At 39.7% G+C, this 26,754-nt stretch overlaps 4 protein-coding genes across 5 annotated transcripts in view; 3 read left to right on the top strand and 1 right to left on the bottom strand.

Moving 5' to 3' along the window:
* The window catches only part of OXA1L (OXA1L mitochondrial inner membrane protein), a 135,649-nt gene extending 130,180 nt beyond the window's left edge, over positions 1-5,469 (top strand). The window contains exons 2-4 of one of the 2 annotated variants that reach the window (XM_065231867.1): positions 3,940-4,078; positions 4,147-5,185; positions 5,243-5,469. In XM_065231867.1, the coding sequence (XP_065087939.1) occupies positions 4,013-4,078; positions 4,147-5,185; positions 5,243-5,406 (1,269 nt within the window). In that variant the 5' untranslated portion in view covers positions 3,940-4,012 and the 3' untranslated portion in view covers positions 5,407-5,469. Of the gene's footprint in view, positions 1-3,906; positions 4,079-4,146; positions 5,186-5,242 lie in introns of those variants that run through there. The other variant, XM_065231866.1, reaches the window with a different exon arrangement.
* Positions 3,176-26,754, top strand: part of LOC135709530 (eclosion hormone-like) — a 128,672-nt gene continuing 105,093 nt past the window's right edge. Inside the window, exons 1-2 of the mRNA XM_065231932.1 lie at positions 3,176-3,306; positions 3,386-3,602. Of these exons, the coding sequence (XP_065088004.1) occupies positions 3,219-3,306; positions 3,386-3,585 (288 nt within the window). The 5' untranslated portion in view covers positions 3,176-3,218 and the 3' untranslated portion in view covers positions 3,586-3,602. The remainder of the gene's footprint in view (positions 3,307-3,385; positions 3,603-26,754) is intronic.
* galla-2 (MIP18 family protein galla-2) lies at positions 5,472-6,121 on the bottom strand. Its single transcript, XM_065231929.1, has 2 exons — positions 5,965-6,121; positions 5,472-5,900 (listed from the first exon to the last, which is right to left on the bottom strand). Exons 1-2 carry the CDS (start codon positions 6,080-6,082, stop codon positions 5,548-5,550), a joined length of 471 nt encoding a protein of 156 aa, XP_065088001.1. The 5' UTR covers positions 6,083-6,121; the 3' UTR covers positions 5,472-5,547.
* Positions 8,775-26,023, top strand: LOC135709507 (CIMIP2 protein GA14893). Its single transcript, XM_065231897.1, has 6 exons — positions 8,775-8,875; positions 19,688-19,826; positions 19,892-20,185; positions 20,256-20,427; positions 20,964-21,204; positions 25,954-26,023. The coding sequence occupies exons 1-6, from the start codon at positions 8,814-8,816 to the stop codon at positions 26,021-26,023; spliced, it is 978 nt and encodes a 325-aa protein (XP_065087969.1). The 5' UTR covers positions 8,775-8,813.

Below are 26,754 nucleotides of genomic sequence, written 5' to 3'. Positions count from 1 at the left end.
TGGATCTTCTCTAAAGTTTTAACCATTCACTGATTTTCTCGAAACATTTTTTTTTTTAATTTATGTAATTTCGCTGCTCCGGAATATCACTGCTCTGTTTTTTCTTGAAGTTTTTTTGTTCAGCTTTTTTAGTGAGATCAAAATCTTTCTTGAAGTTCTCGAAACTTCTCTAAAGTGTTTGCAGTTCTCATGAAGCTTGTTGTACTACCCTGAATTTAATTGAACTGTCCTAAACATGTTTAAGCTTCCGTGAATTTCTGGACTTATGTGAAAACCTCAATAATTTTCTTAACATCTCTAAAGTTCTCTGAAAATTTGGGAACTTCTTGAAATTTTCCGCTAATTTAGTGAAACTATTGGAACTGAACTCCTTTGAAATTCCTCTTGTTTTTGGAGCATTACTAAACTTATTTGAAATGCTCCCGAAATGGACATCCAAGTTCCTGAAGTTCTCGGATCTTCCCTTAAGTTCCATAGACTTTTATGAAGTTCTCGAAATGTTTCTGAAGATCTCTGTACTTCTTTGAAGATGCTGAAATTTTAGGAACATCTTTGAGCTCCCGCAAGAAAATAATTAATATAGTTCTATGATTTTCACTGAAGTTCTCAAGATTTGTCGACTTTCGAAACTAATTCATAGCTTCTTCAATAGTCTAGAGTTTCCTGGTGTTTTTAAAACTGCCCAAAATATTTCTCAATTTCCTTAAAATTCTATATACCGCTCTAAATATCTTAGCATTTTTTTTAAAGAACCCACAATTTTACTGGCATTGATTGAATTGCCTTTAAGTTATACAATAAATCCTAAAGTTTTATAAAGTTTATAAACGCTCACGGAATTTTGCCTTAAATCACTAATATTCCCTGCAAGAAATTTTCTATGCTAACCTTAATTTCTTTAAATTGATCAAATGTTCCGGTAAATTTTCTGATATATATTTATAATTTCCTAAATCTTCTAAAGATTTCAGATCAATCATAGAATTCTCGGAATATCCCATAATCCCAAAGAACTCCTTGTAAGTCACTGCAAATTTTCTTGAGTTAATGGGATTTTATATGTTGTTATCTGATCGTTCTCGAAATACTCGAAACTTCATTGATTATAACGAAACAATCTAAAAATATATAAATTTACTTTAGTTCTCTGGAATTTCTTGAAAATATCGGTGCTTGTAAAAAGTTCTCGCATTTTTTTTAAATTAATGGAACTTTGTTGATGTTCTCTAATCATCTTAGCTAAATTTTCGAAATTTTCTAGATCTTGAGAAATTTTCATGATATAACACCCTTGAAATACTCTCACATTTTCCGGATGTTTCATAAATATTCTGAAGGTCTCTGTTCTGAATCTCTCGGAATATCTTAAGGGTTCTCGATTTTATTCCAGCACATCATGGAATTATCCTGAATTTTTCTAACTCACGCTTATACATTTTTAAATCAATCCAATTATCTGGGCTAATATTTCGGGACTTCCGCTTAAAATCTCTGGAATTCCCCAGGGATCTCTAGATCTAGTTTTTCTGAGATAAATACCCAGACAACCAGAAGTCGTATAACAATGTACAGAAAGTATCGTAAATAACTACAGTTTAAGTCAACATCGCATATAAGTATGACATACATAGCATTATGTTTAAGTTTAATCGTATAGAATGCAAATTTCCGACTTATATACGACGAATCTTTTTTTCATCGTACTGTATCACAAATTAAATCGGATTACATCGTAAGGTTCTTCAAATTGAATTTGTTATTACTGATTGAATCGTATATAATGTCAAATCAACTCGTTTAAAAAGAAATTAAAATTTGCACGTATATGGCCTCCACTTTTGTAGGTATAGGCCCTTTTTTTGCATTCTATACGATTTGTTTGTTTGTATATATGTTTGTATATCACAGAAACAACTTTAAATATACGTACATTCTGGTTGTCTGGGTAGAACTTCTTAAAAGTTTCCACAATTTTGCTAGTACGAAACTTCAAGACATTAAAAATGTTGTGATCTTAGACGTACTAAAATGAAGTAAAGCTGTTTCTTTAACACTGTCTTTTTAACTTTTAATGCATTTCATAAATGGCTTTCTTATTATAAATCAAGAATTTTTCCGCCAAAGTTATGGAAAAACCTGGAAAAGTTAGGGAACTTTATTTAGCCAAATGTGTGAACACCCTGTAGATAGAGAAAAATTAGAACAAAATCGAAGATAACATATCAAGAAGACTTGCAAGTCTTCGATTTTCTCTTACGACTGCTATGAGACAGGTACAATTGCGTCATCTGCCGCTCAAAGGTAAATGCTTCGAACGAATTTGATAGCAAAGATTACATCCTCAAAAGAAAGGTTTGTGTATTTGCTCATTTTTCTATGCGTTGCTTCCACCTTCGCTCAAACGCAGCGCTACTGTATCTGTCACTTGGATTCGGGCAATGAAGAATGATCAATCTTGAAATAAAGTCACATTAAAAAAAAGTTTAAAATAGTGACTGATTACAAGAAAAAGTGATTTTAGTGACTTAGCCTTAAAAAAGGAGACTTTTTAGTGACTCGCTTGAAAAAAGTGACCAAGTCACTAAAAAGTGACTCGCTACCAGCCCTGGCGAAATTGCTCTAATGTTGACCTATGGATCAAGATTTAGCCCATCGCTAAAAATCTGCTTTTTATCAATTTTATCTAGATGAACGCGTCATTGGGACGGTACTAATGGATATTTTTGGTCGCTATTGATAATTTAGTCGATTGCTGAATTTATGTATGGGCCCAAATTAGAGGCATTTAGGCCGACATTACATTCATTTCCCTATATGGAAACTTCAGTGGAGAAAATTTCCTCCATTTTCAAGGAACAGAGACCACACTTTAAAGCATGATTCTGGCATTCAAGAAATAGATTTTCTCCAAATCAGCTGAGCGTAATGGTTTCGAATCGATTTAAATAGCTAATTGCAACCAAGCAGTGCACTGACCTGTCCGACATTGTTTCACATTAGCGACAAAGCATTTGCAAGGATATGCCACGCAGAGAATCAACTAACCATATCAATCCATTTGCTCCTCGTACCATTTTTCGGCCTGTCTGTATCGTTTGAGGATAATTAATATTGTATCAATACTGTATAAAAGCAAATGTCTTCAAAGATGTCAGCATCAGTTTCGATTGTTCAATTGAGAGACAAAAGCGAATTCGATTGACCACTAAATTGGCAAAATGAACTTCAAAGCGAATATGTTTATTGTTCTGGTGGTCTTCTGTACTTTCGCCTTCATCGACGACGTGCAGTCAAATCCTTCCGTTGGTAAGTTGCCTAAAGCCGAGCCTAAAGCTGGGTATTTTTTCCTGACGATTAGAATAATTTGTATTGTTCTGCAAACCAGACCTCTTCGGCGGGTTCGAAATCATCTCGGTGTGCATGACCAACTGTGCCCAGTGCAAGCGCATGTACGGAACATTCTTCGATGGGCAGCTGTGTGCCGAAGCGTGTCTCGAGTTCAAGGGCAAAGTCATTCCCGATTGCGAAGACATTGGGTCGATTGCCGGTTTCCTGAACCGGGCCGAGCTGAAGAAATTCGTTTAGAATGTGGGACGATTCGTGTAGATTTGATAGGATGAATGCAGTTTGGACTTGTTTGTCGACCGAATAACCTAATAAATTATAATAGAGCAAATTCCTTATTTTTTTTAACTGTACATAATTATGTATGACGCGATGACCACCCACCACCACCTGGACATCATTTAAATAAAAGCTTCGAAAGGCAAATTTGTTCGTACCGTTTGGTAACGCCTCACTCCAAAAGCTCACTAGTATTTTCATACGTTTCAATCGTAACGTTTCTCCCAGTGTGCAATTTCCCCTCTTTTCGTCGTTTGACATTTCTCCACTCGTCAGACGTCAGATTGTTTTGGTTGCGTGATTTGTGCTGGAGAGGGTCTTGAGAATTTTGCGGAAAACCTGAAATTTCCTCCATAAACCTTTACAAAAAGTAGTCAAGTCAGTTAAAATGTTATCTCTAGCTGGTAAACTGCTAGCCAGACATGCCATCAACGGGAGAACCTATCTGATTCAGGTAATTTTAACCGGCATTAAATTTTCCTACTGATTTCATAACCACAATGTTTACATATGAATCGATAGGAACTCGCCGTGGCTACCGCTGGAAGCAACCGGAGTTATCACATCGCTTGTGGAAATCTAAATGACCGTCAGATCGGCAGTACTGTGAAACTAAAGAACAGATTCATCAATCCCATCACAGCATCGGTTCTGGTGCGAAACATCAGCACAGACGATGCCGGCAAGAGCCTGCTGGACACAATCCCGGAGCCACCACCAATTCCAGCTGCACCAGAAATCAGTGACATAGTGGCCAATGTTGCTGCGAATGGTGAACCAACGTTTGCATCGCTTGGTCTGGGCGGTTGGACCCCGGTGGGTATCGTTCAGAACTGTATGGAATTCCTTCACGTCAGCTGCGATATACCCTGGTGGGGTGTCATCGCCATTGGCACGATTTGCGTGAGAACGCTTTTGTTCCCGCTGGTAATTGCCAGTCAACGGAATGCAGCTAAAATGAACAACCACATGCCACAGATGCAGGTGCTTCAAATGAAGATGACCGAGGCTCGCCAGGCTGGGAACTCTATAGATTCTGCCCGGTACGCCCAGGAGATGGTCGCTTTCATGAAGGAAAAGAATTTAAACCCGTTGAAGAACATGCTGGTCCCGTTGGCACAGGCTCCGATCTTCATTTCGTTCTTCATGGGACTGAGACAGATGGCCAATACGCCGGTGGATTCGATGCGCGAGGGAGGACTGTTTTGGTTCACGGATCTGACGGTTTGCGATCCTTTTTATGCCCTGCCAGTGATCACCAGCATCACCATGTTTCTAACGATCGAGCTGGGAACGGACAGTGCACGAATGTCGGCCCAGAACATGCAGATGGTCCGGTACGTGCTGAGAGCAATGCCGCTGTTTGTGTTTCCCTTCACTATCAACTTCCCCGGTGCGATCCTGTGCTACTGGGCGTGCAGTAACTTTTTCTCGCTAATGCAGGTTGGCTTCTTGAGGATTCCAAAGGTGCGAGACTACTTTAAAATCGACCGATTGGTGACGCACAAACCGGAAACGTTACCAATTAAGAAGAAGAAATTCGCCGAAGGAATGAAGGACTGTAAGTTGATTTAAGCTGTGATTAAAATGTTCAATCTGATATTCGGCAATTTTTCAGCTTGGACCAACATGAAAATTACCCGCGAACTGGAGGAACGTGCACGGATCGATGAAATAACCTTCCAAAAAGCAGGTAAAGGACCTCTGGTAAAGACTTACAAATACGATCCAACGGCACCCCAACCCAGCAGTAGCAGTGCCATCAGTGCTAAGAAACGGTAGACGGTTATCAGTCGAAGGGAATGTTGTGTAACTTGTATTAAAGTATAAAAAACAGGCTAAAGATATACCTTAAATAAAAATGTAGTTTATTGTTCTAAAACCAGTCACAGCTTAAATTACAAACTTAAACTGCCTTCCCGCTCACTTCATCGGAACGGCAATGCACTGATTGATGACTTCGATGAGATGGGCGTTCTCTAGGGCGGCGGCAACACGTTCCTTATCGGCCAGCTGTTTGTTGACAGCGTTCTCCGATGCGTGCGTCCCTGGGTTGATTTCCACCGAAACCTTGAAACGGGGTGGCAATGCGCGGAGCAACTTCACCCGGATCGACAGTCCGATCAGCGTTGCCATACTGCAGTGGGGAATCGTGGGAGTGAACAACACCTTGACCGTGTTCTTCTCGTTGTCCACTGTGATTAAGCTCTTCTCGAGGACGTGAAGCTCCTCCAGCGTTAGCGGGTGCTCCGGGTCGTTGATGTTGCGGATGAGATCTGAGAAATAAAACGTTAAATGTTATTGAAGTTTTACGTAGAAGAAGCAATTCAATAAACTCACCGAAAATTTCCCGCTCATCAAAGGGATCACAGACGTCGTCATTTTCGTCTGCTTTAGTGATTCTGCGATCTTCGCACTTGCGGTAAACATGGGGATTGATGTTCTCCAGTTCGGCCATTGTCGATTCTTTGTGTAAATTTAGATCTCAAGTAAGTAAGTAATAAAACTGAATTTCATCCAAATGAACTAACTCACAACCACTTAATTACACTAATAGTTTGATTATTTTGCACTTCGACTAAACACGACAACAAACTGATGCTGATTATATATTCGATAGATTTTGACGTTTCTAGCGACCTTGAGAAGTGCTTGAGGCGCACATGTTTGGTTTTGTTACAGCGGCACTGTATGCTTGGAAGAGCTTTTATGTTGAGACGTTACGTATTCTCCTCATGCTTTCTTGGGTGGTTTGTTGGCTGCGAACGCATGGTAGTTTACGCAGCTCGGTTTACAAAGTGAGTGGATTTAAACTTTTTTTTTATTCTTAGTTCGGAAAATAATCCCTGCGACCAATACTTTTTTTTTCGATTCCAGGATCATGATTTTTTTTTTAAATTCAGTACTTAATTTGGAATATTGACATTTTTTACAAGTTCAATCATCTATAAATATACTGCCAGCTTGAAGTCTTGCTATGTCTGATATGCTTCTTAATATTTGAAAACCCGTGATATTTTTATCTTTTCTAAATCCAGGATCTTGGTTTAAAATTTGGAATAAATCTAGACCTTGATATTTTTCTATATTTCAAGATTTTGATTCGGCTGTTTCCAAGTCCAAGATCCAATCAATTACAAATATCGCACAGCCTTGGCTTTTGTTTTAAGTCTAGAAAAAACTACATTTAAAGCTACAAAAAAAAAAATCATCAGTACGAAACCTTGCAAATCTTTCTGGTTTAGAATATTAAAAATATTTGTGAGTCGGGAAATTAAGTCGAGTCGATTGAATTTCGTCAAAATTGGATTTACTCAAAAGTGAGTTGAATTCTCCGGGCTTTTCCATGAAAAACCTCTCTAATACGAGGAAAATCGAAAGAGGTTTCGCTCAGTCTATTAGTATACTCCAAGACTAAGTGAAACGTTTGTTCATATTCGAGAAGTTTTTCCTGGAAAAGCCCGGATAATTCAACACACTTATGGGTAAGTCCACTTTCGACGAAATTGAGTCGACTCGAATTAATTTTAAGTCGGTCTGATAGACCATGTAAATTAATCATATTGCCGAGCAGTTTTAAAACAACCTTCTACCAGCGATTTTAAGAAAGTGAAGTGATAAATTCATTATTACTGTTTCAAAGGGATGTATCTGATTTTGTAAACAAAGATTCAAACGTCAATTTGACGAATTCAGAATCGCATTACTCGCCGGTATGGCAGTGGTTAAAACTGTTGATTGAGAATACAAAGTCTGCGAGATATACTGTGATGGGAACGATGACGCGAACAAGTGTTCAAGATCACGAAATAACGATGTCAAAACTGTAAAAAGATAAAAAAAAAATATTACCGAAATACATAAGCATTGTTTATTTGGATATAACCTTGAACTTTTGTCGGTCCTAAAATTCATAACAAGGCTTCACATCACATTAAAGCTGATCATCGGTAGACGATTCAGCTACACTGCCTGTCACACAATATGTCTAGCTATCGAAATCAAAACTGATTACCTACATATAACATATCGCATACCACAAGCTGAAGCACCCCATCCATAATCAGCTGATCGTTATCCACCCAAGAGGCTATCAAGCACAAGTTCAAGCGCTAGACTAAATATTATATCGCTTGTGCTTCCACCATCGCGGCTCCTTGCTTTACCTATGTTGTCTGTGCAGCATAGCTTCGTGAAACGATATAAAAAAAACCATTTTATGCCATCCTCGCCGAAGGCACTACAGCACGAATGGTTGGCCGATTCGGTGGTGAGCCTTTTGCTTTTCGAAATCGACAGGAATCGGCAGAATTAAGGCGCGCTGCTGGTGCCGAAAGGCATGTAAAAATCACACGGAACAACGTGACACGCGAAGGATTATTATTCCTCTGTTGCTCCGTACATGCCATCTGAGCAGCAACGGTTTTCTCCTTCCGCTTCCGAACCAGCAACGACAGAACCGTTTCATCTGCTCTGGCAAATGGGTGTTTAGAATTTCGTGTCTTGTTAGATTCCAACGGTAAAGAGGTACTTACGGTTTGAGTGTGTCAACTGTTGTGTCACGAATCTTTCCAGCAAGCTGCAACCGTCGCTGGAGTAAATTCAATCAATCTAAATTGTTCATCGAACGGCATGTTTTGCATTTTGGACACCCACACGAAGGTGCCAGAGAGAGTGTAGGTACTGTGTTTTATCAGCTAAACACGTCAAGGACGTCGATATCGGTCGGGTGCGGTGGGCTGGCTTCCGCGTCCTTCCATAATAAAGTATGGGTGCTGGATGGCGGCAATGGTAAAGTATGAAAAAGCACACCAAGGACCTTGATTGGGCGGGTACACAGGAGAACAATTTGGCGCGATACAAAGTGTATAGGCACTTGAAATTTGAGCTATACACAGGTGTTTTAAATCGGAGACGAGTCTATGTTTTGTGTTATGCACCTTTTATGCAAGTGGAGCAATGTGAAGAGTGGTGAACGGTTTAAGAAATCGTAGTCGGCTGTGAGTTAGCGTTTGACGTGGACGCGTGTTTTTCTTTTAACCTTTTTCGTGGACCGTTGCTATTTTGGAGGAATATTTTTTAGGGAAATTGATCAAGTTTTGTAAAGCATTGTGGACTGAGATAGTGAAAAAGTGAATAACCGGTATATTTTAACAATTAGAGTCAAGTGGACAGCCAACATAAGAAAGATGAAAATTCCACCGTTGAACGTAGGCAACATCATTACACCGGAGCCTCATTATATTCCCGGGTGAGTATCAAACTATCAGATATTTATGAGACCCCCTCCATACCATGTAAGAAAACGTACGAACATTTATAACCGTGTGACATTTGGTTGCTGAGTAGGGTGTCCTGCTATAATAACATTTTATCTTGAAACCTGGGATCACACCCTCCAAATGATATAGCTTAGGGTGCTAGAACAAAACGTTTCAAGTTTGAGTTTTTTGAAAAAGCTCATATCAAACAAATATTTCTAATTGTGAAACTAGTGAAATGGTTATATTTTTTACAGATTCTTAGGGTAAAAATATATGAAAAAAAAAATTGTCACGGCTTGGTTTGCGTCAAATTTTGTTGTTGCATTTTTTTTAATTCTCAAGAACGATGATAGGGTAGGGTTAATGTCCCTAATGTAAGCCTAAGTGTCCCTAATATTGGGCCCATACATAAATTTCGAAGGAAAGCATTTTTTAACAAATTTCTACTAGCAACCAAAGATGTCAATTTATTTGTCCAGATGACGTATTGTTTTCAAAAAAAATTACACACTTCGATTTTTTCGCCGAGATGGGCACCACCGAGCAGCTCGGCATTTTATTTTACTGGATCTCAGTGAAAAACTTGCCGAGATTCAGCTAACAAACGAGAAATTTGTCGAGATCTCAGCTAACAAACATATTTTTTGCTGAATTTCCAGCAAAATAAAATGCCGAGCTGCTCGGTGGTGCCCATCTCGGCAAAAAATCTAAGTGTGTACATTACAGCCATTTCCCTATTATGCTTTTCAATCATCGACATAAAAGGGACACCAACCCCTGTTCTTCTTATATAAACATCCAGCTTAACTATTTAACAAACTCACTTGCAAGATTTAAGTTTTTTGCTTATAAACAAAAACCTTAGAAATCTAAACGAACCTGGCATGCGAATCATAGTTAAAGCATAGAGGTAAATCTAAGACTAGAAGGTTCCGAAGAAACGTGCTCAACTTTTTGGCTCAGCTCTGGTACTTTTTTCGGTCCAAAGCTAATCGCACCCCTCGAAACATATGTCGTTTTCATTTTTGCGGTGTAGCACCGATGTAGTGTACACGGTTAGAAAAAAGTACCCAAAATTAAGTTCTTTTCACTCATCTCGGCACTATAGTGCAGGAACCCAAAAGTAGGTAAAGCGGGGCAAAGTAAATTTCATTTACTTGTGTGCAATTCGTATGGAATGTTCCACTGGCTTTTTAACCAAAAGTAAGTTAGTTGTACCCAACAGTAGGTAAATATGATTATACTCAACGTTGGGTTCCCACACTTTACTACCCCTGTTGGGTGGTTTTGCTCCTCCGTTTTTGACAACATTAGAAGGAGAAAAGGAGACAAACTAGTCAAAAGTAGATAAAAGTGAACTTTCCGTTGGGTACTTTTTTCTTACCGTGTAGGCAGGAATAAGCACGAGTCTTTTACAGCTCAACATCATTTATTTGTAAATAAAGGTGCATTCTATATCTACACCCTAAATTATTTCGGTGTACGGCAGTGTAGCACCGGTGTAGCTACACCGCAAATACGAAAACGATAATAGGAAAATCCACGAACCCCTCATTTTATCTGTCAAACCTTCATAGCGAAACAAATCTATCAAAACAAGAAGGTTGACTAAAATGGGGTACGTTAATCGATTTGCTTGGGACCAACAGGCTAGTCAAGTAGTGAGCCAATTTTAAATCGTTAGTTTCCAACCGGTGGAAACTAACGATTTTAAATTGGCTCACTACTTGACTAGCCTATTGTCTTCTTTCCTTTATTTAACGTCGGTCTCTGTTCCGCAATCTAGTGCCAATCACCGACGGACATCGATTGCCATCCATTGACGGCAACCGAATGTGCAGGAAGGCAGCTTCCACACCTGCGTAGGATATCGCACCCATTCAAACACACATGGGCCGGGACCAACGGCTTTACTTCCCTTCCGAAGGAAGACGTGACCAGAGATTTTTATGCCTCAGAAAAATCCCATCGACCTCGGCTGGGATTGTACCCAGACCCTTTGGGGTGTTACCACTACACGACCGGCACCGGCTTGACTAGCCTATTGGTCCCAAGCAAATCGATTACGTGCCCCATTATAGTCAAAATTCTAGTAATACACTATGTTTTTTTTCCCCTCTCGCTTTGGCGCAGACCGTGTTGGTCCATAACAGCCAAGTCTTGTAATGACAATTTTAACGTCAAATATTCGAACGACCGATTAATTGAAAAATCTTATCATTTCAGTGACGGGTGGCTACTAATGTAAATATTATTAAACTTATTTTACTCGAATCAATTAGTCTCAAATATTAACTCCTATCTCTCCCAAAAATTTAGCAATTTCTTTGATTTTTTGATAGTTAGCGCCTTTAAGAATTTGAACTATTTCTTCTTTTTGTATAAGTGATTGGTATTTGCAGCGCTTTGTATCATATTTCGGACATTTGTGTAAGATGTGTGTTATATCTTCAGTGACATTACAGTGTTCGCATTTGTCGGAGGATATTAAACCCCATCTATTTAGCCTATCTTTTGTAGCTAAATGTCCTGTTCGTAATCGACTAATAGTTATGGTGTCTCTAGTGGAAAGCTTTATATCTTCAAACCACGGTTTAAATCTTATATTTTGCATTATACTATAGTGATAAATTCCTTTTTCTTCAGATATTAACTTATATCCACAGACAAACAGACATATCACTCGAAAGTTGTTCATCGAACAAGCATTTAACGGAAAATTTAAAAGTATCGTAGTTGGTAGTACCACCACCTGTGGCGCGCATAGTCAATTCCCTTGCGTTTGACGTTTACACACTACCACCATCTGTTCAGCGTAGTGCCCACCACAGTGTACTCAACAGATGGCGGTAATATTTTAGCGACGATGTTTTACAGTGAGAAATTTCAATGTATTATGTATGTTTGTCTGTGTTATATCTTTGATTCCACATGCATGTGGTTTCTAATTTAATGTTAAGTATCAAATCATCTTTGGTTATTGGAGTGTTTTCTATCTGTTGCCTGCTTGTACCCATTTTAGCTGCTAAATCTGCTCTTTCGTTGCCAATTAATCCAGTATGTCCTGGAATCCACTGTATTATAATTTTATCGACATTAGAGGTTTTAATTTTATTGTAGAGATCATTAATTAAAAAGTTATCATTATTAGTATTGTTTTTAATGAGAAGAGCAGCGCTCTTTGAATCAGTTAATATGACTGCAGTTTTTAATTACACTATATTTGTTTTGATTCGCTATGAAAGTTTGAAAGATAAAATGAGGGGTTCGTGGATTTTCCTATGTTTCGAAGGGTGCATCGATTAGCTTGGGACCGAAGATAGTATCAGAGCTGAGCCAAAAAGTTAAGCACGTTTCTTCGGGACCTTCTTGTCTTAGAGTTACCTTTATGCTATTACTCTGTGCTAATTTAGGTTATTTCAAAATTAGAATCCACAAACAACATACTCAGAAACTATATCCGATCTCAACAAACTGTACCGAAATCAGAACAGCTAAACTACTCGGAAAGATTTTGGCTTTTCTATTTGATTGAATTAAGCTACGTTATATCGAGCTTTTTGACGTAGAACTACGTCTTTGTCTACTATACTGGGGTGCAAGTCAAAAAATATGTGTGGTGAAGGAGTGTTAGGTTTTGAACGCTTGTAACTTTGTCATTTATAGATGAAATTAAAATCCAAATACGCCAATCGATAGGATATTACATTACGAACCTGTTGAAATAAATATTTTTCCAATTTTTCTGTAATTAAACTTTTGAAAATGTACAAATGATAATTTTATCACTGTTTTCATGAAATAAGCCTTTTTCGCAAACCCAGTCATCATAAACGAATACCACTTGGTTGCACATCGTTCTGCTTGAATCTGAAAAGATATAAATCAGCGCTGGTCTCATGCCACTGCTCATTAACGCTTCGGACGGCGTGGCGCTTGGTCCTGCAGTAAGCAGGACCAAATCAGCAGCTTAAGGTGGATCACGGCGTGACCACAATGAGGAGAAGCACACACGCCCTTCACAACAATCTCTCGGCCCCCCCCTCAACAACCTCTCCTACCCTCCCCCACCAACAAACCTCTCCTACCCCCCCCCCCCACCATGAAACCTCTCCTACCCCTCTCCCCACCATCAAACCCCTCCTACCCCCCCTCAAATACCTCTCCTAAACCCCCCCCCCTCAAATACCTCTCCTAACCCCCCCCCTCAAATACCTCTCCTACCCCCCCCCTCAAATACCTCTCCTAACCCCCCCCCCCCCCCTCAAATACCTCTCCTACCCGCCCCCCCTCAAATACCACTTCTAAAACCCCCCTCATCAATAACCCGAAAACGAGACAGACTTTAATGATCCCTTTTTTCCGGGAAATAAATTTTAAACATACCACAATCATTAGTAAAACCAAGTTTTACCAAATTTGAACAAAAAATTGCATTGAAGACATGTTTGATGACATTCAGTTGGTGAATTACACACAACTGACGGTAAAACATATCTGGTGCCTCTATATATGCAATTATATTAACATCCAAAGTCCATCCTATTTTACATATTCTGCACAAAAGAAACTTTCTGCTCCGCCCCATTCATAAAAAACTGCGGGAAATCCTATCAGGTTCTGAACCTGAAAAGATATAAAACAGCGCTGCTGTCATGCTTTTGCTCATTGTCGCTTCGGACGGCGTGGCGCTTGGTCCTGCAGTAAGCAGGACCAAATCAGCGACTTAAGGTGGATCACGGCGTGACCACAATAATGATGAAACCCCCTCCCCCTTTCACAACAACCTCTCCCCCTCCCCCTTCACAACAATCTCTCCCTCTCCCCCCTTCACAACAATCTCTTCCCCTCCCCCCTTCACAACAATCTCTCCCCTCCCTCAACGACCTCTCCTAACCCCCCACCACCACTCATCAACAATCTTTCCTAACCCCTCCCCCACTCATCAACAACCTTTCCTAACCAACCCCCTCCCCACCCCTCAACAACCTTTCCTAACCCCCCCCCCCCCCCACCCCTCAAATACCGCTCCTAACAAAACAATATCTATGTGTCAGCCACATAGGGGAAATGACGCCTTCGGCTTGCAAGACTATTTTCGGCAACCCAAATTGAATCACTATTTTCACTGGATTTTCTTACGAAAACACTTCGCTGAATGCATGCAAACGATTCTTTATGCTTTCAGCTTCAATTTGACTATATTTTTACCACTGGGAAAAAGCAATCTAGCAAGGTTTTCTTGAAATGAAACACACACACTACAAATTGTAGCTGATTTCGAGTTGCCGATAATAGAACAGCAGATTTACATGCAGTTCAAATGGAACGGTTGCCGAAGAAAAACTGGTTGCCGACAATACTCGCTCTCACTAGAGAAGATTGGAGCTTTTTAAAAGCGTTTCAAAACAGTTTTTGACAATTCTTTCGACTGAAATTGTTAGAGCAGCTGGCAGCAAAAGATTGTAAACAAACCAATACTGCATATGTGTGCGTTCCTCAGAGAAAAAGGCTATAGAAAGAAGGTCGCTGCTTAGGTTGCCGAGAATACGTAAATTCCCCTACTTAAAATATGTACATTTAAAAACCATGCGTGACCACTAGACTGATGCAAAATTTGAAATTTTCGCTCCACAGTGCTCAAATGGTTCCAAATTGGGCCCTGATAAGCCTCTCAAAATTTGAACTCATTTAGTGAGAAACTGACTTGGCACAAACCATTTGAAGTTTATATGGGAATTACTATGGAGAAACCATAATTTCAGTTTATATCTATCTCAAAATTCACCAGTTCACTCTACTTTAGAAAATGATAGCTGAACTTGTTGAAAACCACTTTTCGATCAAACGTAAGGAACAAAAATTATTAATGATTCAAGTCCCTGATGTCTTATGATTATGCTCAATCAACTGTTCAGCAGGCAACATTGGTGTTTATGGCGCGTAGAATAGAGGACAAAAATCATGGCTACTATGTCACACTGCAGAATACAGTGTTGCCCACAATACAGTTGCTTAATCTTGCCATAAGATTATCAATCTCTTAAAAAATTAATAACTATTTAATTTGCCGTTTGGATGAAAAATGATCTTGTGCAAAGTTGTAGCTGATAAAAATTCCCATAAGAATAGCAATAGAATGTGTTAACAGTACAATGTGTAAAAAGGCAAGAAGACAATGAACAAAAAGTTTTGTTTTCCCATAGTAATTTCCATGTAAACTTCAATTGGTTTGTGCCAAGTCAGTTTCTTATAAAATGAGTTTTCTCTTTTGGAGGCTAATCAGGACCCGATTTGGCACCGTTTGAGCACTGTGGAGCGAAAATTTCAAATTTTGCATCAGTCTAGTGACCACACATACTATTCATTTGCGTGTAAATGTCATGTGTACTTCTGAGTGGATTCTGTTTATGTGTGGTCAAATGAAAATCATGTGGAATTTCACATGGATATTTGTAAAGAAAATGTGTAAATTGTTTTGAATCAACCATAACCGAAACATTGAAATACTTGAAAATTTTAAGATAAAGTATAATAGTCAAAAATGCATGAAAAACAACAATTTTGTGTGGTTCTACGTCATACTGCGGTCGTGTCTAGGACACAACCCTTTACTTTTTTTGTCTCTTAGAGCGTTTCGATTACTTGAGTGCCGGTTGACATATTTATCTTGGATGTTGCCAAACCGGTAGACAACCGGACATATTGCATAGTTATGAAGCTCAGGCGAAGATTCCTTGTCTGTCAGGAATAAGCTTGGTACAATAGCAGGTTTATTTGAAAATTTTCCATCTGTCAAATTTAAGTCCACATTCACCAAATGGAACACAGCCTAGCCGGCGCCGGTGGTGTAGTGGTAAGCGTGACTGCTTTCTCACCCGAATTGGCCTGGGTTCAATTCCAGCCGAGGTCATCTAGTTTTCACTGAAAATCCTATGTATGAGTGCTCATTGCAAGACAGTATGCCCATAGAGGTAACTCTAAGACCAGAAGGTCCCGAAGATTCGTGTTCAATTTTTTGGCTCAGCTCTGGTACTATCTTCGGTCCCAAGCTAATCGATGCACCCCTCGAAACATAAGAAAATCCATGAACCCCTCTTGTATCTGTCAAACTTTCATAGCAAATCAAAACAAACATAGTGTAGTACTATAATTTTGACTAGAATGGGATACGTTAATCGTTTGCTTGGGACCAATAGGCTAGTCAAGCAGTGAGCCAATTTAAAATCGTTAGTTTCGAATTGATTGTTGGTATGCCTATAATTTCATATCAGTCCCATTGGAAAAAGTAGGCATTGAGAAAGTGGTAGTTGAAGTTAAGAAATGCAATTTCCATGTAAATATTAAAACAATCATAGTAAATTAATCGATAATTTTGCCAAGTTAAAATCAGTTGAAATGAAGCTTGCATGTAGTGTTATTAACGAAAAAAAGCGATTCAAAAAGCAGAACTTGACCTCTGGACGATTGAATTTCAGGATGGGACTGATATGCGACATTGCTTGATGGGACAAAGTGACTTGATGTTGTTTTCACATTTTTCATGATCAAAGTTCGTAGTGTTATCACGTAATATAAAAGTAGATGCCAATTGATAATGGATAGCGTTATTATCTTAAAATTGAAGAAAATCCATATGGGACTGATATGCGATTATAGGCAGTATATTACATGATATAAGCCAATACGGGGTATAAGGCTGTGTTCCATTTGGTTAATTTACACTTAAATTTGATACTTAGAAAAAAAATTATAACTCTAGATAGAGCTTGAATTTAGGGCGTAACAGCTTTTGTAAACCATTACTTTTCTAGATGATTTCTCGAAAGTCATGACTCTCGCTGGCAAATCGACATCACCATCGAGTAGGAGAACACTTCCCCTACCTGATGGATATGTTGCCTTGATTTCCCAAAAATCAACGACAAAAGTGATTGTTAAAAAGTTGTTACGCCCTTATTCCAGCTCTATCTAGAATTATCGAAAATCCCTCTGTTGTTGATCGTTCGATTTTCGAGAAGGTGTTTGGCAAAATTGATTCCTGGTCTGTCAGATATAAGTCTGGTACAATAGCTGCAGGTTTCCTGATGAATGTGGGCGTCTTAGTGGAATACCTGTATAATGAGAGAGAGAAGGATTAGTATTTTCCATTTAATTCCACTACTTTATTTGCTTATCCTTGACAGATACGCGTATTCTAATCTACAATGTGCAGACTTCTTCAGTGTCTTGTACTAATACTCGACTGAAGAAAAACATCGCATTTACCGAATATATATTAACACAGGTACATTTTCACATAGAAACTAGGTAAACTTAAATTTAATTTTCTATAGGAACAGGTACTCCGCTGCTTACTCGTTGATGTGTCCTAGGTAGTAACTTGAAAAGCCATGTGTGTCCGTTTCCTTGATCCCTGTTGAGTAAAGTTGAATTACGTTGTTTGTTGATCTCGAGGCTTTCTGCAACATCCAATTTCCATGGTGTAGATACGGTTCGTAAAATCGTGATGTCCTCCGTCGATAGTTGGTGGTCCTCTGTGAAGATGTGTTCTGCAACCTTTGATTTGAAATCGTATGTTAGGCCTTTTTCCTCTTGCTTTTTGGCTTTATTAACCTCCGCTATATGTTCTTTAAATCTAGTTGCTACAGTTCTCTTGGTTTGTCCTATATATAAGTTGTTACAATGATTACAGCTTATTTTATATACACCTGCTTTACCTAAAACATTAACTGGGTCTTTAGTGGATCCTAACAATGATTTCAACTGGTTATGTCTACTGGTGAAAACTAAATCTAATCCGAATTGTTTTAACTGTGGTCGTAGCTTGCAAGTAATATCTTGATCAAATGGAACGGACACTCGTTTCAATGGTTCAGGTGCTGCGGTGAGGGTTGTAAATAATTTTCTTTGTAGAATTCTCGCTTTTTTATTGATGATTGCCTGGATTGTGGTCTCCTTGTATCCGTTGAGTCTTGTGTTTCGAAGATGTACTGTAATTCCTTAACCTTTCCTGTATCGCTGAGTGGAAGAGTCTGCATTCGATGAATCATGTGGTGGAAGGCGGCCATTTTCTGCTGGAACGGATGGTTGGAAGTATAGGGGATAACTCTTTTGGTGCTTGTTGGTTTCCTGTAAATTTCGTATTCAAGCGAGGAAGATGATGACGATTCCCTGATGACTAGAAGATCGAGAAATGCGAGTTTCCCGTCTTTTTCTACCTCGTGAGTGAATTTGATATCCTTGTGAATTCTGTTATATCGTCAACAAACCTCCACCAACGGTTTGGTAATAGTCCTTTCTGCTTCAGGATTGTCTCCAAGTTGGCCATGAACAGTTCACACAAGAAGGGGGATAGGGGGTTTCCCATTTGGGCACCTTTCGTCTGCTTGTAGAAGTTACCTCGGAAAGAGAAGTAGTTCTCTTCCATGCAAAGGCGGGTCAGCTTAAGGTACGTCCGAACCTTGTTTCTCCATGCTGCATCCTCTCGTTGTGTTAATAGCCAGTCCTCGAGATGGTTGATTGCTTCCTTGACCGGTACGCTGGGAAAAAGAGCTGTGACGTCGAAAGATACCATAATCTCGTCCTCGTTGATGTCTCCTGAAGATTGTAGTTGGTGGGCGAACTCCTGGGTGTTACTAACTGCTTTACTCTGGAACTGATTCGGCATACTCTGGAACTCTTTGACTAGCCACTTCGCTAGTTTGTGGGTGGGGGAACCAACTGCAGACAAGATCTCTCGCATTTCATTTCCTGGTTTGTGGACTTTGGGGAGACCTTTGATCCTGGGTAGAATGAGATTGGGTTCCCGTAAACGACCTGCTCCATCTCCTAATATCGGTTTGCACTCCTTCAGTGCTTTTTCCACGCGTTTCACTATGTTCTGTAAGGGGTCTACTCGAAGTTGTCTATACGGTCCGTTGTTTATCTTCTCTGTCATCTGATTATCGTAATCGTCCTTGTCCATGATAACGACCGCGTTTCCCTTGTCTGCCTTCACGTAGTATACTATACTATATCAAATTTAAGTGAAAGTTCACACAGCCTAAAAACTTCTGGACCCGTTAATATTTAAACATTTTGATATTTAAATGTTTCAAAAAAATCGATCCATCTCACTTTTCATCACGGTCAGGTCGTGTCAATCTTATTTGGCATTGAACTTTCAATGGAAAATCGAACAATATTGAATGCAGTAGTTTTGAACTTGAAATCACATTTAGTTTGCTATAGCTATGCATGTTCCGTGTAGGCATTTGAATTAACACATCAACCCTGTTTGGCAAAACTTTCCCCATACATCCACCCACACGAAGGAATGCAAAATATGCCTGTATCCCGTCGATGTGCATTTCCGCCACTGCATATCAAGTTTAAGGTAACACCTTTCACAAACAGAAGCAGAAAGTCCTGCCTGTCTGCCTTGGTGTTTCTGTATCAACCGAAATGAATCGTACCTATGCACTTTTTTTTTTGTTTTTGGGGGGTGGTAAGCGACAAAGCGCGACCCCAACCGTGTATGACTGAGTTGCAATCACGCAAACCGCGACCAAACAGCAGAAGCAGCATAAGAGTCAAATTTTGATGTGTTTATATGATCGTGGGAACAAATATGTGAACGCCGTTGTATTCTGCCGTTAGCGTGCGTGGTTTACCACCCTTGTTGGTCATGTGGTTTTTGCTAGCATGTCAGTCCATTGATTGAAAGTCAAGTCATAACATCACCTTTCTTCATATATGGTAGATTTGTCGTAGTATGCAAAATTGTAATTTGGGTTTATATCTACATTTATTTTCAGTTACACTGGCTACTGCCCTCAGTTGATGTACCGGATCGGCAATACCTACTCATCGCTATCACATAAGCTGCTAATTGATCCAACGGTTGCCCATGCGGAGAAGCTCATTCTGGCCGATCGGTCCACGGATGAGTATCAGGTTACAATCGATTCGAATGTTCACAAGGATTCGGTTCTAATTGTAATCTTTCTTTTTTTTTCAAGGTTAATCGTCCGACCATCAAGGAGATAGATCCCACCGGAGTGATCGTCCCGCGACATGAGGATGAAGACGTTCGGGATTCCATCTACCACAAACCGTTGATGCCCGGCTATGAGGGATACATTCCGCGAACGCAGAGCAAGTACGGACGGCGGTATGCCGTGGTGACAAGCGAAGGTTTGAGTGAATTCGAACGCGAATGCCACAGGAACAGGGCCCAGATGAAGAAGCTTCGACACCGGACAGCACAGCCGATCTCGACGATTTCCGAGTACAGTTTGGGTGATCGGATGAAGGTACATATGCTAAACGATAGAAATCCTGGCCAATGTTGAATATACATATTCGGTTTTCTTATGTGCACAGTTCCACAAAAGCGACTATCGCTTCCCGCTGGAATCCACCCGACCGGAAGCACCGGGAGTCTGCAAGGAGGTACCGTTTGAAAATTTGCCGCCGTTGCCAAGTCTACCCTATTCCCGCCAAACGTCACCATATTTCATGCAGAACGGAAACGAGGACAAGTACTTCAAATTAGGTAAACGTTCTTACTGATCCTTAATTAGTTCGCTACGCCTTGTCGCATTGGTTGTCAAGATGATAATGGATGTATAGAAATGTTCCCACGCTAGAATAATGATGTTGCAAATTTTACCTTCACGCCTGCCAAAGTTAACGTTGTTAGTCGTACTGTTTGAACTACCAGAGAAAGTGAGAGTCGCTAGTAGCTTATTAATGAAATAAACACACAAATTGAACCGAAGAAAAGGGACAGCTGTTTTTGTTGTTCCACTACTAATAAGAGTTTCATTTCTGGGTTAACGTAGGAGCTCACTTTCGATATGTCGAACGGCATTTTCGTTTAGTTTTTCGGGGTCGATGCAATTGTTTGATCGATACGCAATTCGCCCGAACAGTATCATTCCGATATTGGACTGCCAGTCCCATCATCGGTTTCGATTCCGAATTCCTTGTTCCATTATCAGCTGTGTCATGTCCTACGCTACACGTGTGTTTCGTTCAGAAGAATCGTTGGGAAATTAAGCTTACTAATGGAATGTTGTCTCGTCGTAGGTTATACCGGTCACAAGCCGTTCCTGTGGCCACGGTTTGGTGAGCCGAATGTGTCCGTGACGAAGAAGTCGTTGTGTGATTTCACCAACAGTTACCAGCACAGACGGAGCACCGAGTGGGTACCGATTGCACCGGCTGGAACTGGGACTTGCCAACCGAGTGCGACGGTTAATGAGATCTACATGAAGAATATTGGGTTGGTGCCGAGTTACAAAGGTCACGTTCCCGGTGCCATGTTCAGGTGAGTTGATCGGTTTAATGTAACAACCACAAGCTGCAAATTCTGCTGTGTATGGATTTGTTGTCGATTTTCCGTTGGTGACATCAAGGTAGGGGAACTAGAGGCAAGAAGGTCACCCGGGGCAAGAGTGCCATCCTCAATATATTTTGAAAATGAAATCATTTCAATCCTATCTTACGATGAACCTAAGCACGGTATTCCTATGAAGCATTCTAAAAAGTTATGTCCGAATCAAAGTCGTAAAAAAAATGCAAAAAATCATTTTGTGTTGATGCATTGAAAAGCTAATTTTTTATACGAATAATGCATCATAAAATAAGGGTTTCGAAATTTCCAATTTATTTTTTTTTCACAATTTCTGCATTGAGACGTCACTATTGATGGTTGATTGAAACATTAGTAACAATAAATTATTAAATATTTTCTTTAATTAATCAAAAATTATATTCCTAAAAATAAACTTTATACGGGGCAAGAGTGCCACCCCTACATTTATGTATTAAATTGTACAAAACTGTTCAGAAATTAGCACAATTGGGCATTTATGTCTTTGTGAAATTTTGGAAAACAAACTGTATAAAATAGTATCATAAATAGTTTCCATTTGAATTCTTTGACGCACATGGTTTATATGTTTTGGATAAAAACAAATATCGTTAAGTTAATATTTTAGTGGAATGAACAATAAAAGCAGTTGCTCTCCTACCTAAGAATAGTAATTTGTTGTTTAGAAATGAACATTTATCAGTTTCACTTCATTTTAGACATATGGTCTTTTTGCCCCATATGAGTGGCCCTCTTGCCCCGTAGCATTTTTTAGAGCAGGTACGACATGACATTTTGAAAAAATCATTAACATTTTTTGATGGGGTTTAATTCTAATTCCAATGATATTACATGGAGACAAGGTTATAAACTTACAATTCGGTTCGCAAACTCATATAAATATTCACGGAATCGCATATTAAAACGCGCTATCGTTAGGGTGACCTTCTTGCCCCTAGTTCCCCTACTCAAGTTATCCATTTTAATCTACACAGCGTAATCGATTGTATCCAGATTGTCCCTTCCTTCAATGTCATCTCAAAATTTGAGCTCATTTGATTGCACATTAAACATGTACCGGTCTTCTGAAATGTACATGGCTATGCCACTTTTTTCAAATAATCGTCAAGAAAATTTAAATTTACCTATTAATTAAGAAGCTGGCACGCCTCAGCTGCTGCTTATGAAGGCCTTGCAGCGTATACACAGGATAATTATTAAACTAGGTACCAATCGTGATATTGATGATGCACATAAACACTATAGTCGCTATATTCATAGTCTGGCGGATAGAATTTCGATCTATAAAAAAGCGGAACCAATTCTATATATTGTAGACCAACAATTAAAAAGGTCCTATCAACTTTTATAAAACAAACGTTGATTATTCTTTCCTCGACAATCGAACGCAAATTACCGGCATCATCGGATAGAGGAATCTTTCCCCAACCCAAAGATAGTGTTAGTTTGCGTAGACAAGCCTTGAATGACGAGAAAACGGTTTCCGAAGTTTTGTTCGAAATAGATGATGTGCTCTTTTCTGTTGTTGGTCGTGATTTGTTCGATTGGTTCCGCTATTTGACAGCTCAATTGGTTCCCGAGATTTTATCCGCCAGACTATGAATATAGCGACTATAATAAACACTGGTTTTGTCTGAATCCGATGACTTACCCACAGGGATGGATCGCTCTTTGGAGCATCGTTCAATGCTTTTCAATATAGAAAGCTAACGTTAAGTTTAATCAATCTTAACTCTTTCCCACTCATGGTTACTCTGGAGCACCATGCCTTATTTGACATTGTGAGCTATAACTATCTGAGATTACAACCGATTTTTGTAAAAATATTATAACATAGTCTGTGCTACAGTCTAAATCCGCTGGTTAAGCTTTTAACACTTGGGCTGCTTTTAAGTTGGGCCTCCGCTGGTTGGGCCATGACCAAGGGGTAAGTCACTCAGCACAGTGTGCCGAAAGTAGATTCGGCACAGCTTGGGAACATCCATCGGCATACCTTCGGCACAATCTCGTAGGCATTGGATTGTTCATTAAATAAAATGGGAGCACTGCTGGACTGCTGTTATTGAAGTTGTTCACAACATTACGTGCTATTTGACTGTGTATTTCAGAAGCATACTGTAATTCAATATTCTAGAGGAACTCAGGCCAGCAATTCGCTTCTCGGTTCACATTTGAATTCTAAATGTAGGCTTCCGAGGGCTGTCGATTGCCATCGATGCCGGTCACAAGTCTTTCAGCTACTACGCAAATGGAGTGTACTACGAACCGGAATGCAAGAACAATTTGGATGAATTGGATCATGCAGTGGTGGCAGTTGTATACGGAAAACTCAAAGGAGAAGATTCCTGGCTAATCAAGAACTCCTGGTCCAACTACTGGGACAACGATGGATATGCTTTGATGGCGGTGAAGGGTAACAACTGTGGCCTTACCACCGATGCGACGTATGTAAATTTGAAGTGCGATTTTGGTTTAAATTTGAGTTGTTTTATTTTCGGATACGTGTCATCTTATACGAGATGAAATAAATAGTTTTCAATTTTTTTAATAAAAATAAAAGTTAATTAGCTTGAGTGGAAGCAATCAAAATTCCGTGTCATTGGGCCGTGAAGAGTAGTCGGTCAATTGGTCGGCTACCAAACCAAACTCATTTGAACAATACCGAACTAATAATAATAACTTACAATTTTTAAACTGAATTTCACTTGTTCAGGTACTACGATCGAATTCTCCCGGAACTCCAACCCGATGGTAAAATCAAACGTCTTAGTTTGAGATCCTTCTTCTTGGCATAAACCATTCCGACGTCGGAAATCTCCGAGAGCTTCTTGCGCGGAATTTTCACCTTTAGCAGTTCCTCTTCCAGATTGAGCAGTAAACTGTAGTGCTTCTGAATCGTTTCCGTCGGATTGACCAGCAACGTTCAGACGACATTGGAGTAGTTGGACTTGTAACGCGCACCCAGAGCACAGATGATAGATCCAAAGTGCAGATAATTCTTGTCGGTGAATGCACTGAACTTCAAGCTGTAATTGCCACCTGACTGGATAATCGCCGGGTAGCACGTCCAACTAGTTGGTATCCATACCGGAGACGTATCTTTTGTCCGTCAGAGCCTGCTCGACACCCTCCGACAGTTTGGCATGTTTTACTTTCTTATCAGCATCCATAATCTCCATGACGTGATACTTGAGGTACTTGAATACATCTACCGTCTGATGGTTTTCCTTGGAGAAGACGCCCAACGTGTTGCCATCCTTGGATCCCTTAATCGCCTCCAGCAGCTTTTCAAAATTGGCCTTGTTTTTGTCGTTCTTTTCCCGAACCAACAGCTTCGCCGGCGTCCTTCTCGATCTGCTTCAGGAAATCGACCTTCCTCTTGCTGGTCAGGAAAAAGATTGACTTTTCGCACAGCACCGTAATCGTATAGATCAGCTCGTATCCCAGCAGCCAGGTCTTCAACGAACGAGGTTGCTTTGCTGTAGATGGTTTCCTCGTCTACGCTGACCACCGTCAGAATGCAATCCACCTTCTGCAGCGAATCATCATGGGAAAACTCTGGTTGCTCCAGCTGGCGTAGAGGCGTTTTATTCGTCGGTAGAAGAAATCCTTATCGAGCACTATATTCGACATTTTTGGGCCCGTTGCGATTGCAAACCTAAACTTTCAAGCTGTCAGAAATACTGGGTTGCCAAATATACCATACTATTTTTTGAAAAATCAGCTTGCTCTATGCCCGGCACTGCCGGCACAATCGGCAAACCAGCAGTACACTTGCGGCACACTGAGAAAAATTTGACCCAAGATTGGTGTGAGGAGTGACCTACCCCTTGGCCATGACCCAATTAAAAATCAACTGGATGTTAAAATCTCGTGTCAAATTACATTTGACAATCAAACATCAACTTGGACCAGTTAGGTCCGTGCCTCAAATGGGAAATACCAATTCTTTCAAAGGGTGAGCATATGCGTTTTGGACTGTGCATTAAATGTAATGATTGTAAACATTTGGTATTATTTCGTAACATTTGAGTATCATTTGAAATTTTCGAAAAAATCAAAAACATAATGTTTTGCTTTTTCCACTCAGTTTCCAAAAACGTACTTCAATCCGCTGTGATGGATTCTGTTTTTTGGTTAAATCTACTCAACCACAACAAAGGATGTGCACATTCCCAACACATTTTAGCTTTCTCAACTGTCCCAACTAACGAATCCAATTAAAATAGATCGATTGATGCTATTATTCTCCCGATCAAACTACACAACTTTCGCACTTTAGACTGGACAATTGGACTTAACATGGAGTAAATGACATCATTCCTAAAAAAAATGGACTTAACGATAGCTTTCTATATTAAAAAGTATTGAACAATGCTCCACAGAGCGATCCATCGCTGCGTTACTCACATAGAAAACGACATTGAAAAGTGCATTAAGGAGTCATCCACAAATTGTGTAAGGGATTTTGAGTGATTATAATACCTCACCTCCCTCCCCTTTGTAAGACACTGTGCGATTTTCAGTTAACATCCCCCTAAAATCTTAGTACATTTCAAAATTAAAAAAAATCTAACTATTAAATCTCATGTAAGAAACTATCTATCTCTTCCTCTATTGTAAGAAACTGTAAGGAATTGTGCCCTGAAACTAATCAGAATTATTCTTATTGTTTGCTTTCAGGTTTGGTACAACCTTCGGAAACGATAGCAAAGATGCAAAAAGATGCCTAAAGAAATGTTACGACGATTAAAATTAGTTGATTTCGAATTAAATTACGATGAATAAACTTGTACCTACATGGATTTTCGGATGAAGGAAGTATTTTTTTTTGTAGACTACAGGTTGCAGCCTTTTTGGGGCTCATTTGTCAAGGCCTGCTCTATCCAATAAATCCACTACTCGAACGCAAGAAGAGATAACCAATGGTGGTCGAATGGGCACTGCTAACACATTTGAGTAGGGACCTATTGGGAAAGTATGTTAATATAACGATTGTGTGAACTTACCTATGAATTCTGGGCTTACTTGTGTTGCTGAATCATCAGCGGTTGACTGGGGATGCTTTGTGGGTTTGTTATTGCTGAATCATCTGTTGGTTGGGGATGCTTTGTGGGTTGTCATTGTCGTTGCCTCGGACCGACCTCGTCATCAGAATCGGTTCCTCTCATGATGGGGTCCTCATCACTAAATCAGAGAAAGTCTGATGGAACTAGGTCTTCTGAATCACTCTCCCAGTCCGAGTCGCTGCTTGTCTCAAATTCCGACTCCACCATGCTACTATACAGGTTTTTAGTGGTCTGTTTGAATATTAACTGGATTATTTATATATTGTTATTGTTATTGTGCCATGCTGGAGGAGGTATTGAGCCTGGTCGCCAGTGTAATGTTGATGACCAATTATACACCTATTATGCAGCAATCAAATAGATAAAGATGAGATGGCTCTTAGATAATGACTTATGCTAGTCGATTGAAATCAGC

This window comes from Ochlerotatus camptorhynchus, unplaced genomic scaffold (assembly GCF_037179485.1).
Source record: "Ochlerotatus camptorhynchus isolate MF236.1 unplaced genomic scaffold, CSIRO-AGI_Acam_v1.1 ptg000361l, whole genome shotgun sequence".
In the NCBI taxonomy this organism is placed as follows: domain Eukaryota; kingdom Metazoa; phylum Arthropoda; class Insecta; order Diptera; family Culicidae; genus Ochlerotatus; species Ochlerotatus camptorhynchus.
The sequence above is the reverse complement of the archived record's forward strand: the minus strand, read 5'-3'. Positions and strand labels throughout refer to the sequence as shown.

Excerpts from the sequence above, each read along its gene's own strand:
- galla-2 (XM_065231929.1), bottom strand. The coding sequence starts at position 6,082 with ATGGCCGAACTGGAGAACATCAATCCCCATGTTTACCGCAAGTGCGAA. Across the intron at positions 5,901-5,964 it reads TGATGAGCGGGAAATTTTCG|ATCTCATCCGCAACATCAAC; the intron begins GTGAGTTTATTG and ends TTTATTTCTCAG.
- LOC135709507 (XM_065231897.1), top strand. The coding sequence starts at position 8,814 with ATGAAAATTCCACCGTTGAACGTAGGCAACATCATTACACCGGAGCCT. Across the intron at positions 20,186-20,255 it reads GTTTGGGTGATCGGATGAAG|TTCCACAAAAGCGACTATCG; the intron begins GTACATATGCTA and ends TTATGTGCACAG. Across the intron at positions 21,205-25,953 it reads GTTCCCGGTGCCATGTTCAG|GTTTGGTACAACCTTCGGAA; the intron begins GTGAGTTGATCG and ends GTTTGCTTTCAG.